Below are 16,393 nucleotides of genomic sequence, written 5' to 3'. Positions count from 1 at the left end.
GCTTATAAGTCATAAAAATATATACCTAGGTACCTATCTAAACCTCGAGGGTTGTGTAATAAAGTTGACCAAGTAAATTTAAAATTATAAAATAATATTACTCGAAATCATATGTAAGTACATCCTTAAGTATATAATGTATTGTATTTTAAATGAATTAATGCAACCTAAAAAAAAACTACCCATATAGCAATAAAGTATTTACGATATAAGGTTTAAAATAAAATAAAATCACAAAATGTAGTGATTGCAGGAGTGAAGTGACAAGGGGTACCTGTCTAACTATAAATGTAAACTTCGTCCGCTCGTCTAAACTTAAAATTATTATTAATTCAATATCCGGTATTTTTAGGTGCTTACCTTCGTCAACATTTCCAGTTAAGTATTCTGATGAAATTATATAATGCATATATAGGTAGCTATATAAATATCAAAAGTGATAGGTATCACCAATAAATAAAGGCAATAAAAAATGTTAAAACTGAATTTCAATAAAGAAAATACCCAAAGTACTCAATAGCTAATAGCATTCAATGTAATAAATGTTTGGTAATTAAAAGAAAAAACCACACAGCAGGTACATAGCCAGAATGCGTCTATAATAAATTCTTATAATTATAGTGAAAACTAATCAATGTCGTTTGTTGCAATGTTTTAAGACTCTTTGTCCGCTTGCAGGTCAACTGGCAAACAATAATAGTTTAACGGTAGATAATATAATAACGTAGCTAGATACTGTGTACAGTACTTATTAATAATTATTGTTTTCGTCTTCACCAACAAATTTTCGGGAAGACAACACAAGTTGAATATTGAGGTGTTGGGTACATAATAGTATATAGGAAGTACTGCAATATTAGGTATATTTACGAATACTAATAAATAAAGTGCAGTAGGGTAGAGAGAATGGCGTTTGGAACATTTAACGTGATAACAAATTGTTCTCTGGAGAACAATATGATGATAATATATTACGACCTTTTGTATGTTGAAAGGATTGCATTGCACGACCAAAACTTGATGTTACCTACTTCAGCATAACAACTATCGACGATATTAAAATATTTTTATGATTGCGAAGACGAATTCGCGATTATCGTGGCTGTACAGTTTTTTTTTCAGTTTACTCCGTTAGAATTTATATTTAATATCTATAAGTATGTACCTAAGCGGCTACGCTATATTATGATATTGTTCCAGTATTGTTTTCAGTTTTTTATTTTTGTTTTACGAGCTATACTGTCAGGGAGATGACATTTTTCTTGATGGATATTTTTGTTCACCGGAACATAATATGGGAAAATTACAAATTATTGTTTAGGGATTGCTTAAACAATTTAAATATTATTTCTAAAAATATTTGTTGGCTTGTATTTATGCGATTTCTACGAGTTGATTTTATTTTCCAATGCTCGACCAGACAGTAAATGATTGAGGAACATATTCATTTACATGGCAATCGTTATTTCTACAAATTAAAATTAAAACTTCAACAAACTGATGATAATTGAAATGGAATTAGTAACAAACACTGCAAAAATTATAAGTACCTATCAAGATTTTTAAATATTTAGAATTAGTGTAGAAATGCATTAATTAATATAGTGGGGCCTAGTGTGGCTTAGTGGTTTGCTTCAGTCAATAACGTGTTCTGAGATCAAGCATCGGCTTGCACCACTAGTTCCTGGATGGGTTACCATCAGCCGTGTTTTTAGTGTTGAATCATCACTCCACATACACGTATTCCTCAACCAACCTTAAACCCCTAACAAAAATGCTTTTGGCCATAGTTGCCGATGCTTCAGATAAATAATAAAAAAAATTAATGTTGTATTCATCAGATCATTGTTTCGAAATAATCGACCTATACGTATAGGTAATGGAACAGTGTAATATTTATAACATTATTTGATATAGGTACCTATATGGAATTAACACATAAAAAAAATGAATTGCCTATATTTTAAAACAAATATAGGTATAATAATATGGAATTTAAAATAAAACAATTTTTTATTCTTAAAATTAATTTGTTACAAATTGAAATGTAAAAAATAATCGATAACCTACACACTTTGGGCATTTATTTTGAAATATATTTTATGTTTTTCTATATGCTTAAATCCAAACAACTGCAGTTGACATTATTATTAAATTATTAATTTATCATCACTGTAGATATTATTCGATAAGGTTAGTAGAGGATTGTCCACTGTACTGACATGACATAAGCGTAAAGCTCTCAGTCCTAAATTGAATGTATCATAATAATAAATTACTATACTTTAATTGTAATGAACGAATACATTAAGTAGAACAAGTTCTATTAAAATATTGATATTCTTACATAAAAATAAATAATTATATATATATTCGATTATCGATATCGTACATTTTTAAGAGTCAAGATAAATATTATGTAGTTAGAAAGGGCAGAAAATTAATACATTTATGCCGTCTAAAACAAAAAAATCGGTTATCTTTTAAAGCAAATTTTAAATTAATTCCTTCCCTATAAATATACATATTTATTTGTATTCCCAACAAATCAAGTTTAAATATTTCGATGGATAAATAATGTATTTAATTTAATTGTTTGTAAAAATCACGATGAAAAAAACTTTACACAATATTATATATTATTAAATATTATGTATAATTATAATTATGATCGGTATACCATCCATAGCACTGACTTATGGTTTCTATAAACTGTAGAATTATAATTATTTAATATTTTAAATCACATACATTTTTTTAACATAATATATTATCTAATAGGCTTATTAGATTATTATAAGTTATGATGATTGTCTGTTTATTTGTTTTAAATATTACGATTTTCATTTGTAAAACATGAATAAATACCTACCTATTAATACCATTATTATAAAATCAAAGCATAATATTAAATTTATTATCATTGAAGATTTGTTTTTGAAATTATTAAAAGTGTGTTTTTAAACTGCTTTATGAATTCATAATTTCAATGTATTTTCATATTTATCCATTTTAGCATTCAAAACCATGTTCAAAACGTCGTCGTTGTTTTTGAAGTTGCTCTTAAAAATAAATTTCCAAAGTACCTACTTATAATAATTCAATGTTTATTTTGTTTCGTAGAGAAAATTATTTAGCCCATTATATGGACCGATTAAAATATCTTACGTTTTGTATATTATGTGACATTAAACATTGCTCGGAAAACTTTATAAAAATTAAATGACGTATATTGTAGGTACACTGCAGTGTTTCGATAAGAGTGTGATCACCTATTACTTAAGTACGGTACGTACAGTGAGAACTGAAAACCATAACTAAGAGTTGAGCCTTCATCGACACGGTTCCTGAATTCTCGTTTCGTACATGAGCATGATAACTTTTTAGTTTTTACTTTCTAAGTGATATTTCATTCTTTTTTTTTCAACTAGGTATCCTAATGTTATTACCCGTTCAAGTCCCGAGTTGTCGGCATTCCATGCTATTACTGGTATCCCCAAGTATCCGGCCAGCTGCAGAAAATACTGCGCTGATGCTGTACTTCGACCATATTTTTCGTAGTTCATCAGGTACAAAATCGCAGACACATTCATATTGAGAAACTCTTTGCATAACGAATCCAATATAGCTGTAACATAGAAAAAAACAGTGAATTAATTCTTAATATATAATTTAATTTATTGAAATTCATAAGATTATATTAAAATTCTGTTAGATTAAAATAACGTTGATTATATATGTAACGAATGTCATATTCTCAAGTCGATTAATTGTTTCTAGTTTTCATAGAAAATCCATAAAAAATAACAATGATAGCTGAAAATAATTGTATGCAATTAATATTTCGGAATATTTTTTTTTCTGACGTGTCTTAATTTTAAAACAATGCATTCAAAAATTGTGTGAATTAAAATAAACGGTGTTTATACGTGTTATCTATACTTCTTTTAATATTTTATTATTTGATTTTTTGCTGTTGCGATTAAAATTAATGTATGTGATGATCTCAATTTATATTTAATAACACCACACACTCACAGACACACAGACACACACTAAACAATATTTTAGTTCTTATGACTTTTGAATAGATGTTGATATATACTTAAATATTTATAACGAGATTGAATTTTTGAATATAATATTAATAATAATAATGAATAATGATGATTTAACTAATAATATTATTAATTATAGTAGGTATAACCTATCATATTTATATATAATTGATTATATGTACGTATTTGAATTAGTTTAAATTGTAAAGCATTTAATGGTATTATTTTCACTTTCCAAATGAGCAGAGCCTACGATTTTTTCAATAAAATATCTTATATTGGCTTCCTTCTTTTCTGTGCTCTTCAAATTGCCTGCGTTCATAAATATATTGTGATTGATTGTTATAGTGGTGCCGCACATTTGATATTCAGAAACAGGAGATTCGTTTTTTTTCTGTCTCATATAATATATCACCATAATATTGTAGTTCATTCTGATAGGTTAGGCAATTAGAGGTAATGGCTTATTTTCTGGGATTGAATAGAATCGGTATTTTTACAGAACTGTTTCATTGTGAATTTTAAAGGATTAAAAAAATATATGAATTTTAGGAATAAGTTCTATTGGTAACTTATTTAATACAAAACGTTCTTGATCATAAGTCTGTAAACACAAAAACAAAATTGTAAAATGCTTATGTAAAGCGTAATGAAAATAACAATTTTAATAAGATTCAAATACCGAAGACTAAATATTGCGAATATCTTGGAAGCAAGCAGGATAAAAGAAATTAGGGATTAGGAATTTGGCCCGTTTAAATCTTTCCTGAGCTATGCTTTTGTGTCTTCATCCATGAGCACTTCTTTAATTTACGTCCGGTTCAAACAAAAGAAAACCAGATAAGTTGTGTAACTTTTGTATTATAAGTTTGGAGTATACCTTGTCATTGAGTAGGTTTCTGTAATGGCTGTGTTAAATGTTAACTGAATGGTGAATTCTAAATATTGAACACTTAAAAACGATTATGAGTGGAAATGATGTGTTATTCTATAATTCAAAATATATTTTACTATTTATTTATTTCTTTTCAAATAGCTCTTTATTTTTTTTATTAGGAAAACTTATTTTCACTAACAACAAATCGTATATATATATATGAATATAATAATACTATATCGTTAAATAATACTATCTGTTCTTAACTTTTAATTCAATACATAATAAAATAATTGTGTAATCAATATGATTCATAGAATAAAAAACGTAGTACTAATTTCAATATTTTGGACGTTTTATTTTGGATGATAAATTATAATATACATAGTGGTGACAATTTTCAAATCTCTACATACACATTTAACTAAAAATTTCACATTTTCGTGATTTTTACGATAAAGAAAAATTTGCACTTGAGTCATGCCTACGAGTTTTCGTTATAAACCTTAAAGATCTATGAACAAACAATATTAAAAGTTGAAAATAAAACATGGTTAGTTGGAAAATATTAATTTACTTTAAATTTCGTTAAAAACCATTATTGTTATCAAAATGGGAATGAAAATCTCCTAAGACATTTTTTATTACTCAACAAAGCAACTGTAGCATCTAAAAGTTTATCAAATCTTAAAATAAATGTGAAACACGATGGATGGGATTCCCGAGTAGAATAAATGCCACTCCAACATTTTTATACATTATATTGGACGTTTATCTACTCACATCACGTATTTTTATTTCTCTTTCCTTCTCATATTGGCCCCGCGAAAAGCAATAATGAAAATGAGCATTATATTTATCACATGTGATGTTTATATACGATGAAGCATGCAACGATATTATATTATATAGATTATAAGTGCCTAATTAAAAGCAAAAAAACTTTTTAAATTAAAATTGTTAAACTAAGACAAGTTTTTCAAAAATGCTCATCATACCTATATTATATATAAAGTTATGAGTAATTAATAAACCAATTATATATGAAACATGTTCATTTACCTATGTTAAATTATCACTTCAATACGTATATCTGATAAAACATATAATATATTTAATATAATTTTGAAATTGTGCTTGTTGTATGAAAATACCTTTCTATTAGATTTCAATGCTTTATTATACTTTAGACATGATTATCTATAAATGTTTAGCGATACAATTAAAATATTTGAAACGAAAAATTAATGATAAATAGATAGTGGTTTACAAAAATCGAGACAAATTTAATAACAAATGTATTATATCATAATATATATTTGCGTGCCACAACTATACTTTAAATATAATAGGTATGACAAATGAACAAACAACAGTTTTATTTTTTAACTTTGAACATAGGGTTATAATTTTTTTAATGGACTTTTTGTATATTAGAAAATAATATCTACAGCAGGTACTCATATATATACTACAATATACATATATGTGTAGTTAAATATTATGTACAATGAGTAAATTTGAGTTACTTGATAGAAGACCGTAAATTGTGAATGAGATATAACGAGGATCACATTAGATACTACTGAAAATTCTGTTATTTATAAATTACCTTTTTAGTAAATTTAAAAACGAAAATCATAATATTATTTCTCGCAAATCAGTTTAATAGTTTTTAATACAATAATATTAAAATAAATTAGTCACCATTCCTTAATAATTTTAAACCACACGTTTTAGATTCTGAAGAAACGATGTTATGTATGTGTAGAAACCACAGTTACAAGTTCTTAGATAACCAGGAAAGTGTTTTAGTTTTACAAATAAAAACTTTATTATATTTCCCTACAAATACTTTTCTTCCGGTTTAACAGCTTGGCCATTAGCGCTCCATGAATTTGCATTAGGTAATTCGCATAAAAATAATATTAATGACTAATGAATATAAAATTAGCAATCTTAACATTGTAATTAAAATTAAAATATTATAGAAGGTAGTCATATACTATTTTATGTAAGACTGAAAGGTACTTTTAAAATGATTAGTTTCTTCGCTATATCAAAAAAAAAATTACAATGATGTCAATATTAATACATAGGTATTATATTATTCGATAATATAAAGTATTTAGTTTATCATACAAAAGAATATCAAATATATTTTTATGTACATGGAGATGTTATTTTATTTCATATGTGTCAGTTTTATGTTTTTAAATGTCTTCTTGTTTAACAAAACATTTTATTACAAAAACAAATTATTATTTCTGGAAAACTTATACATTAAAGAGATAATGTATTTTTCTTAGTACTCGGGTAAAATGTAATACATTGTTTATTTATTTATACAACTGTAAATATTCTGTGTAAAATACCTCAGGTGCTTTAAATAACATTAAATTATATGCTTTATGGGTAAAGTTAAAAATATCAAAATTCTAAGTTAAAAAACTGTTATAAAAGCTTTGTAAATATTTTAATTCACAAATTAGCTGCTCTTTCAGGAAAATTAGACTTATAAAATAATGTCATATATGAAGGGAATTGTAAATTAAGTCAATGAATGTTTTTAAAACAACATTTTAAAGAGAATCAATTTGAAAATGATTTATCTGAACAAATGTAGGTCGGGTGTGTCATTCGTGTGCTCCTATATTATTAAAAAGTTTTGAACAATATATTTTACTAAATATATATAAAAAATAAATAGGCATAGTATATTAATGAATTGCAAATATTCAAATTTATAATAATGTACAAAATATTGGTTGCAGTTCTAGGTTTAATGAACTGTTTGTAGTTTCTATAAGTCATTAGTTCAATTTAAAAATAAAAAAAAAACAGGATTATATTACTTTATAAAATTATTTAAGTCCCAGACATAAAAAAAAATACTAATTATGTTTTCTAAAATACTAGTTTAGGTAAAGAATTTATTTCTATATGTTATTGTAAGATATCTTGCGTTCAAATAAATAAATATGTACAAGAGAGGAGAGTTGAACGCGCCAATTGGTAACATATTTTAAGTAAGTTCCTATAATATAAAGTATGTAGAAATTAGGTCCCAGATCTAATATATTATTTTGAGGCAATTGGAATATTATGTTCCTGGAAAATTTATTTAAAGGTTCTAAGCACTTGACACGGACCATCGATTTTAAAATGTCATACCTACATAAAATAATATAATACAAATTTACTCAACTAAAACTATAAAAAAAAGTGTTGATGCTGAAGTCGGGTGTGCAACTGTTTCGGGTGTATTTACATTTGAAAGCATCGATAAATCATTACATTCAAAAAATGGTACTATAAAGAGATCAGTTCACTCCTAAAAAATGTTCAATACATTGTGAAAAACAGCTTTACTTTTGACTTAAATTCTCTATCATTTTTTTCGAAGTATTTTAGTTCATGTTTTGAATTATAGAGAAAATCGAATAAAAATACATCTTCTAAAGTAGATACATTAATTTCTGCAGTTAATTTTCAGCTGAAAAACGATTGTTTCACTTGTATTATTTACTGTCCATAGAACTGTAGAAGTATTTAAAAAAAAACAAAATGTTATCAATACTGTATAAAATATATGTGTGGGAAACTGTGAAATGCGGTTACCAAAAACCACTTGTAATAGATAAAAAAATTAAAAAGTACACATTCATTTAAAATCAACAAATTCTTCATATTAGATGGAAACTAATTTAAATTGCTTTAACATAAACACGGTTCGTTGTTCATCAACTTTGAACCAAGAATATCTACTAAATATATTGCTATATGAGTATTGTAATCACCGGTCATGGAGGAAGTATATAATTTTGGAACATAAATACATAATAATATACAATTAATCACACGATACGGAACATCATTATGGAATATCCGATGAACAGATATCTCGAAAATATAGCTCACGGCGGCCAAATTGCTGAATTGTAAAAGTAAAGAATACTTTTCGTGCCAGCGGGAAGAATAATATTGCTATAGTTTTTATGTATTCTGTAATTTGCGAGTAAACTTTTATAAACTATTTCGATTGCGTCTTTGATGTGAGGCGGCAATACACGGAACTGTTGGCGTGAAAAAAAACCTATTGCGCATAATAATTTCTTTGTTTTGAACGCGAACGAATTAGATATAAATAAAGTATTTTCATCGTCTCATCTGGAACCACCTACGGTTCGTTTTCCGGATTTATCGATTTGGCGTTATAATACAATGACTGTCTGATGGCTCCGGGGAGGAGGAGCCTAAGTCAAATTCACGTGCTTGTTACACTAGCACCATAATGAGGCAAAGGGTCGAACGTGAGATTTAAAACTGCATATCCACTGTCACCGTAATGCAGTATTGTGTTCAACTACGGTATTTGAAAAGAACATAGAACGATTCGAGTGTACGAAGCATAATAATGTGATGCGCAGTCTAAAACTGTAAAGGTACACGTGCATTTGAGCGCGTATTATCGCGTTTTGATTTCCGTTGAAAAGACAATATTTTGTAATATTATTGTTGTTCCCGTTTCTGGAAGTCCTTAATCCTCATACGTACACACATGCACACAGACAGTCGGGTTTCAAGTGATTTTTCAGAGAAGCGTCCTTACCACCACGTAATGTATAAATCTTTAATGCAAGCACTCCATAATTTACAAGGGCTTTCTTAGATCATTTGGTATCCTCCGGTCCACCATTTTCCGTCGCCGTTGAAAGTAATGAAATAGTAGACAAAGGTATAAGGCATACACAAACTCACAGCGTTCTGTATAGGTATACATATTTTATTATAGTACGTTTCATGTAAAACCATCATCATTTTGAGATTACGACGCGGCTGAATAATAATGTCATTAAAACCGTATTATTACGGAATTAAATCAATTCGACAACAACGCGCACTTGACTTTTGCGTCGTGTGCCATTCACTCACACCCATTCGTTGGGAGAATTTCAGTTAGGCTTGTGTGTGTTTGTGTTTGTTCGTCGTGTAATCCCAACGTGCTGCATCATGACACGAAGGCAAGCATGTTATTATCACTGCTAGCGAATCTTGGTCGATTTTCCGGCGCATTAAACACATTTAGACGATGACAAAATGTGTAAAACGTGTTTTGGAATATAGTCCGTTGCATATATACAGGGAGTTCGGGGTAGGTATGGCTCTTTGTTTTATATGTCCGTATAATAATATAATATATTATATTACACACCTTCGTGTAGTAGGTAGGTATATCGTATAGTCGAAAAGGGATTTGTTATACAAGCACATAAAAAATATATAAAAAAAAAAGTATACGAACAATGGAATCCAAAATTGTAATTATGGCGTTACCCCGGCGGTGAATAATTAGGACTGTGCGATTTATTTTAAAACAACAAACTCGTTGACCCCGGGACATAGGTCGTGATTACACAGTTGGTTATGTTCGGGCGATACACAAAAAAAAGAAAGTATCCCAAGTAGTATGAACATTATTGCAAAGAGATTTTAAAGACTATACCTACTTTGTTGGGTTGTAGATATCGTAATCATCCGACGAGAGAAGACATTGAACATTAATTAATCCGCTTGTTGTATTTTCTAATCACACGAATACTCATGCCATGTTTGTAATTACATTATAATTATTTGGTAATGCATTCTAATCGTTTTCACCAACAACAATGCCAAAGGCTTTCAAAAGCCATGACATATACGGTCTCCACAACATTGTTGAAACTTAACCTGATTATAGGTAATGTTATATCATTTTAGAAATATCCTTGTATAGGTTATAGAGTATTGATTGGACAAATGTGAAATATGGGCTTAAGCGTTCAAAACATAATGTAAAAAAAAAAATGAAGGATATACGATGTTAAGATAAGCAGGATAGTTGGTAAAAAAAGCAATGATCTTATTTCACTTCAATTTTTGTTTAATGTGGATACTACATTATCAAATTACATAATAATATTGGGCTCTTCAGTACACACACCAATTACGTTTTTAGTTTTTTTTACAATTTTTTCAAAACTATATGTTTCAATAAAATGGTTATTATTTATTCAGAATAAACACAGTCAGTCACCACTTATTTCAAAAAGAAAAAACACAATAATCAAATAAAATAAAAAATACTGTATTGAATTATTGAATGAATAATATGTATAATAGGTACTATGTGCTTGTAATATCACTGTGATTGAATCGTATACTTAAATTATTGTAAGGTATTTGAATTATTATTGAGCCGTTATTATTTTAGAAACAAATTTATGTATTTTGAAAAGTATGTGAGCTTTATTTTTGTTTTTAATTCATACATCATTATTTTGTATTAATCATTAAAAGTATTCAACAAAATTGGTTTTTGTAGAACGTACCTTCGTGGCTACATTAAACACATAGTCCAATAAATTGTTTACCAAACTTTAATCAAATATCTAATGATGCGAGTACAACTTTTTAAATTGTATAACATTATTTAAATTGTATTTTCTGTAATCGCGTTAAGTAATCGAAGTTGAATACTAGTGGCTTTTATAATGAAAAATAAAATTGTCTTGACTTTATGTGAATTAATGATAAATAATAATACAATAGAATATAATTCAGTAATTAATAAAAATGTAAAAAGTGGTTTGTCTTAAAGATTTAAAATATAATTTAATAGATTCTGTTAAATTTGGTTTAAAATGTATACGGCTCTTCTTGTAATTAAGATATTTAAATTAAGCAATTATATTCTTATTTTTGCTAAATATTTTAATGTTCTTAGTAGATAAATATAGTAGCTTCAATTTCTAGATTATGTATGGAAAAAAAATAATTGAAACATTGAATAACTATATTGGACTAGCTATGTTTTTAAAGTACAGAAATAACTTTTATTTGTTTAATTTTTGAATGAAATTGTAAACATTTATTTAAAATATATTTTATACAGGATTTTCACAGTGTTTGTCTGTGTAAATAACAGTACACCGACTATGTACACATTTCGACCAATATCTTGTCAAACCTTTAAAACTTACACATTTGTAATAGGTTCACAATGCAATTTAATTATTAAACATTTAAAATATTTACATAAATTAGTTTTATAAATTTGGTTATCTCCGATTTTTAAGAATCATAATAACAAACAACCTAGTGTTTATTTATTTATTTTTTGTTAAATTAGGTAATTAAAACATTATAAGTAATAATAAATATGAACATCTAACTAATAAAAATAAAATTAAAATCGATTTTAAAAATATTTGTCAGAAAAAAATATTGATATTACCTAACACCGTTTCGTGCACCCCGTGCTTGTTATATGGATATTAATTTCTCCTTAGAATAATTGTATATAAATGTTATTTCCAGAAATATATTAGGTATTTACAATTTGTGTGACAGATTGTTTATTAAAAATATAATGGAAAAATAATAAAATAGGTATAATCTTTAGTTCTTTGATTTTTAATTATAATATATTCATTTCACATTTACCAAAAAAATATTGTTTAAAAAAAGAAAAATGTAATTAAATAACTGTACTCTAATAACCATTGCCGTTGAAGCATTTTGTTCAAAAAAAAAAAAATATATTAATAATAACCATTCATTTCTTGTTGAGGAGTTTGAGGTATTCTTTTTTTCTCCATTATTTGAGATAGGTTATTTTAAATTCGATACCTGATTTTAAGGGGTTTTAAATTGGAAATGTTATTTATAATTATCATACAAATTGAACAATTCCAAACAATGCAATCAAAATTAAAATCTTAATAGAATAGTTATGGTATCTGTTATATTCATATATTATGATTAAAAATAAACGTATTTTTATTGTATTAATAATTGTAATATTATTATTTCAAAAGTCAAAACAAACTCGTTTGTATCACTAGGAGGTAATATTTTTTTAATAACTTTGGCTGCATGTATGTTCGAACAGTAGAATGAACTGTAATATGCATATCATGTATCTAGTACATATGTTTTAGTGTGACCTTTTTTTTATATATTATGAAACATATAACTGATATGAGTATAACTTGACACTAAGTGGGTTTAATAATAAAAAAAAAAAATATTATGATATCTTGAAATTCTGTTCGGGTTACATCGAAAAAAATCACTTTTGCTTGAGAGGTTTTTCAATACACCATAAATAAACTTCTATTGTAGAGTATCCTACCTCTTGAGTAACTTGAAATAGGACATTGAATATCATTGCTTTATAATACTACAATGATTTTTGTACTTCAGCTATCAAGGAAAAATAGAATATTTTATCGAATATGAATTATAAGATTTGTATTTAAACTTTTTAAACATCAACATAATTAAAATAGTAGTATTAAGATTGTTAATATAATTGTTCAGATAATTTCAATAATAATATTGTTTTAATAATAATATATAAGCTTATTTTGGATGACGAATGGAGCGATGAATGGCATCGATTTTACAATGATGTGTGTTTTTATTATTATTTTTTTGTCTGTGTACACGATATTCCATAAATAACCGAAATAATGCTTTGATTTTCAACTTCATTAACTCTTGTGTTCGGAAAGTGAATAAAATTGGTGCGGTTTAGAAGTAAAAATTGAAAATTCTCTTAAAAGCTATGTAAGAACTAAAAAAATCAATTAAAAACATGAAGTTTAATATTATAAGTTTCTTCATAAGTTGTTATTAGTGAAATTCTAAAAAAAAAATGTTGGCATAAATTAATAATAATCTTTTATGATGGTCTGACAACATTCGTTAAAATCACGAAAATTGTGTGCTTATCAAATAATTTGTGGTCATGCATGTCTATTTTTTCATGTTAGAAAATATACTCTGTTAGTCTGCTTATTCATGAAATTCATTTATATTCATAACTCAAACTTTGACTGTGGTAGATTTATATTTTATTTATACTTTGTTTAGTGTTAGTTTATTAGTTTGGAGTTTTGGGTATTTCTTAGAAAATAGAATGCACATTAATTCAATTGATGACGATTGAAAACATTTTGCGCATCCCACGAAATGGCTAGTTGGTACCTAGTTAATATAATATATATATTTTTTATAATTATTGTTAATACTATTCATCTCTTTGATAAAATATGATGTACCAGTTAAAATTAAAAAAAAAGGATTTCAGTGAAATGTATTCAACAGAACCGACTATCATAAAATCATAAAGAAAAAACTAAAAATCATCTGAAAAATGTATATTTAAACATAGACTAGCTTTATAATATTTTATTAAATTAAATCAAAAAATAAAATATTTATTTTGTAAGTCATATTATGACTTTAAAATCAAATTTTAACATCCATAAGGATCAAATAATAACTCTCAGTTTTTAGGACTACAGTAACCATATTTCATAAAATGGTGGTATGTCTCATATGACTAGAGTAGGTGGTTCTAAAATAAGACGATCCGAGATGATGATTATAGCTTAGTTCTTATTATTATTATAAGTTAGTACGTACTGTGTTTTATTTTATTTTCGAACTGAATAGTATGTTACTTAACATGATACGTGTATAAACATATTCACATTAAATAATACACCTAGGTATTACCTACCTATATTAAATTTAGAAAAAACATTGATATATTATTAGTAGTGCTTACCCAGAAATACGATAATTTATAACCAGGATTTGAAACCTGACACGTTTGCACATAACTTAGGAAGCTGAGTTTGCTAAATCTGGTCCGACACACGCTCGTTTAAGAATACATCCATCGCATTACAAAAAACACTTTTTCTGCATATTTCACTGAAATTTTAGTGATAACTTTTAAATAATTACGATTGAAACTTATTAGTTTTAAGCATTTTGCATACTTCAGTAGTTAGAGAAAATATAGTGGCATAATAATATAGACAAGCATAATAGCATATATTTTAATAATATTGATATAACCAAATATTTCTTATACATTATGTAGGAGCCATTTTATGGGCTTGACATTTAAAGAACATGCATATTTTCTTTTAATATTCTTTCTTCGTTCGGCAAATGTATAGTAATTCTAAAATGTTTTAGAAACTAATGCTATTTACTATAATGCTAGGTTTATGTATTATTCCATTTGTATATAAATATTGTATTATGATATTATGAGACGATAAATTCTTTAATCATTTACAACAAAGAATCGATGCCATTCACAGGTTAATAAGTATTGATTAAGTGTTTGTTTTTTTATATGTATATTTTTGGAATGTACAGAGAAAAATATTTAAAAAAAAATACATAAGTGATCATAAGTACACATTTTTGTCAAAGTCTTTTCTCAACATTTATATTTTGGCCCTAATTGGAAGTATTAAATGTCCAAAGTTAATTTAATATTAAATTATTAAATCATGTCTGTGAAATATTAATAACCTTCCTTTTATTTTCAAATAAATAATACATAACTAATGCAATATTATTTGTTCTTCGATTTTTAAAAATATGAATTAATAAAATAAAATACTTCCTGCAAAATATATATTATTAACAATACTACATTGATGCATACTTTTAATTAAAATAAAGTTTAGAGCATTAAGGAGATGCCTCATGTCATAATATGGATTTTTAAGATTTAATAAATAAATTGTTTTATTAGATCACCACGTACATGGTGTATGGATACCTACTATAAAATATATGTTGTATTCTCAGATCAAACCATGGAAGTTAATATTGTCATACTAATTTGTTTCGATTATACATCAAAAGGAGTAACATAGTTATTATTAGTTATAGAACATGAATAGTAAATTATTGTTAAACTTTTAACCAAAGGGTAGAATACTGTTAAAATTATGTCAACAACTACCAAGTACCAGCATAAAACATTGACGGTTATTGAGTGATAGATGATGATTTTTATTTAATTGGAAATATCATATTAATTATAATATTATACTCATAAAACCCCAAAATTTTTTAGTTTGGGTTTGATAAAAGTAAAATACAATTTTTTATGTAAAACACTAACTAAAATTAAATGAAACAATAAAAAACAAATGCAAATTATATTTATTTCTACAAACATAACATTAAAAAATAAATAAATTACACGAAAAATATAATATGGAATATGTAGTAGGTACGCTTTTTGTTATTAATTTTACATTGTATGTAAATCATTTGGATTATTTGAGCATTTTATTATTGTATTAAAAATGTGTTGTCCCCCACGCGAGTGTTAATGTTGGTTAAATAATGTTTTTATCATCATTTTTTAATTTTTATACCCTATTGTTGTACTGTGTTAATGAGTTATTACATTTAAATATATTTTATATAATAGATATTTACATAAGTAAGATATCATTTTACATATAATAGTTTTAAGAAAGTCACTTAGTTCAATAAAAAACGTCAATACAATTTTTGAGATTCAGTATTAAATTATTTACCCTTATACTTCAACTAGTTGTTCTACGTACTAACTAGATATTTTGTAAAC

The 16,393-nt window shown here is 26.2% G+C and overlaps 1 protein-coding gene across 4 annotated transcripts in view; it reads right to left on the bottom strand.

Annotated features, from left to right (window-relative positions):
• The window catches only part of LOC111031141 (glutamate receptor ionotropic, NMDA 2B), a 161,714-nt gene that overhangs the window by 19,631 nt on the left and 125,690 nt on the right, over positions 1-16,393 (bottom strand). For all 4 annotated transcript variants that reach the window (XM_022310960.1, XM_022310959.1, XM_022310962.1 and 1 more), the window contains exon 2: positions 3,450-3,628. In XM_022310960.1, coding sequence (XP_022166652.1) covers positions 3,450-3,628 — 179 coding nt within the window. The remainder of the gene's footprint in view (positions 1-3,449; positions 3,629-16,393) is intronic.

The sequence above is a fragment of the Myzus persicae genome, unplaced genomic scaffold, assembly GCF_001856785.1.
Source record: "Myzus persicae strain clone G006 unplaced genomic scaffold, MPER_G0061.0, whole genome shotgun sequence".
NCBI lineage: Eukaryota > Metazoa > Arthropoda > Insecta > Hemiptera > Aphididae > Myzus > Myzus persicae.
The sequence above is the reverse complement of the archived record's forward strand: the minus strand, read 5'-3'. Positions and strand labels throughout refer to the sequence as shown.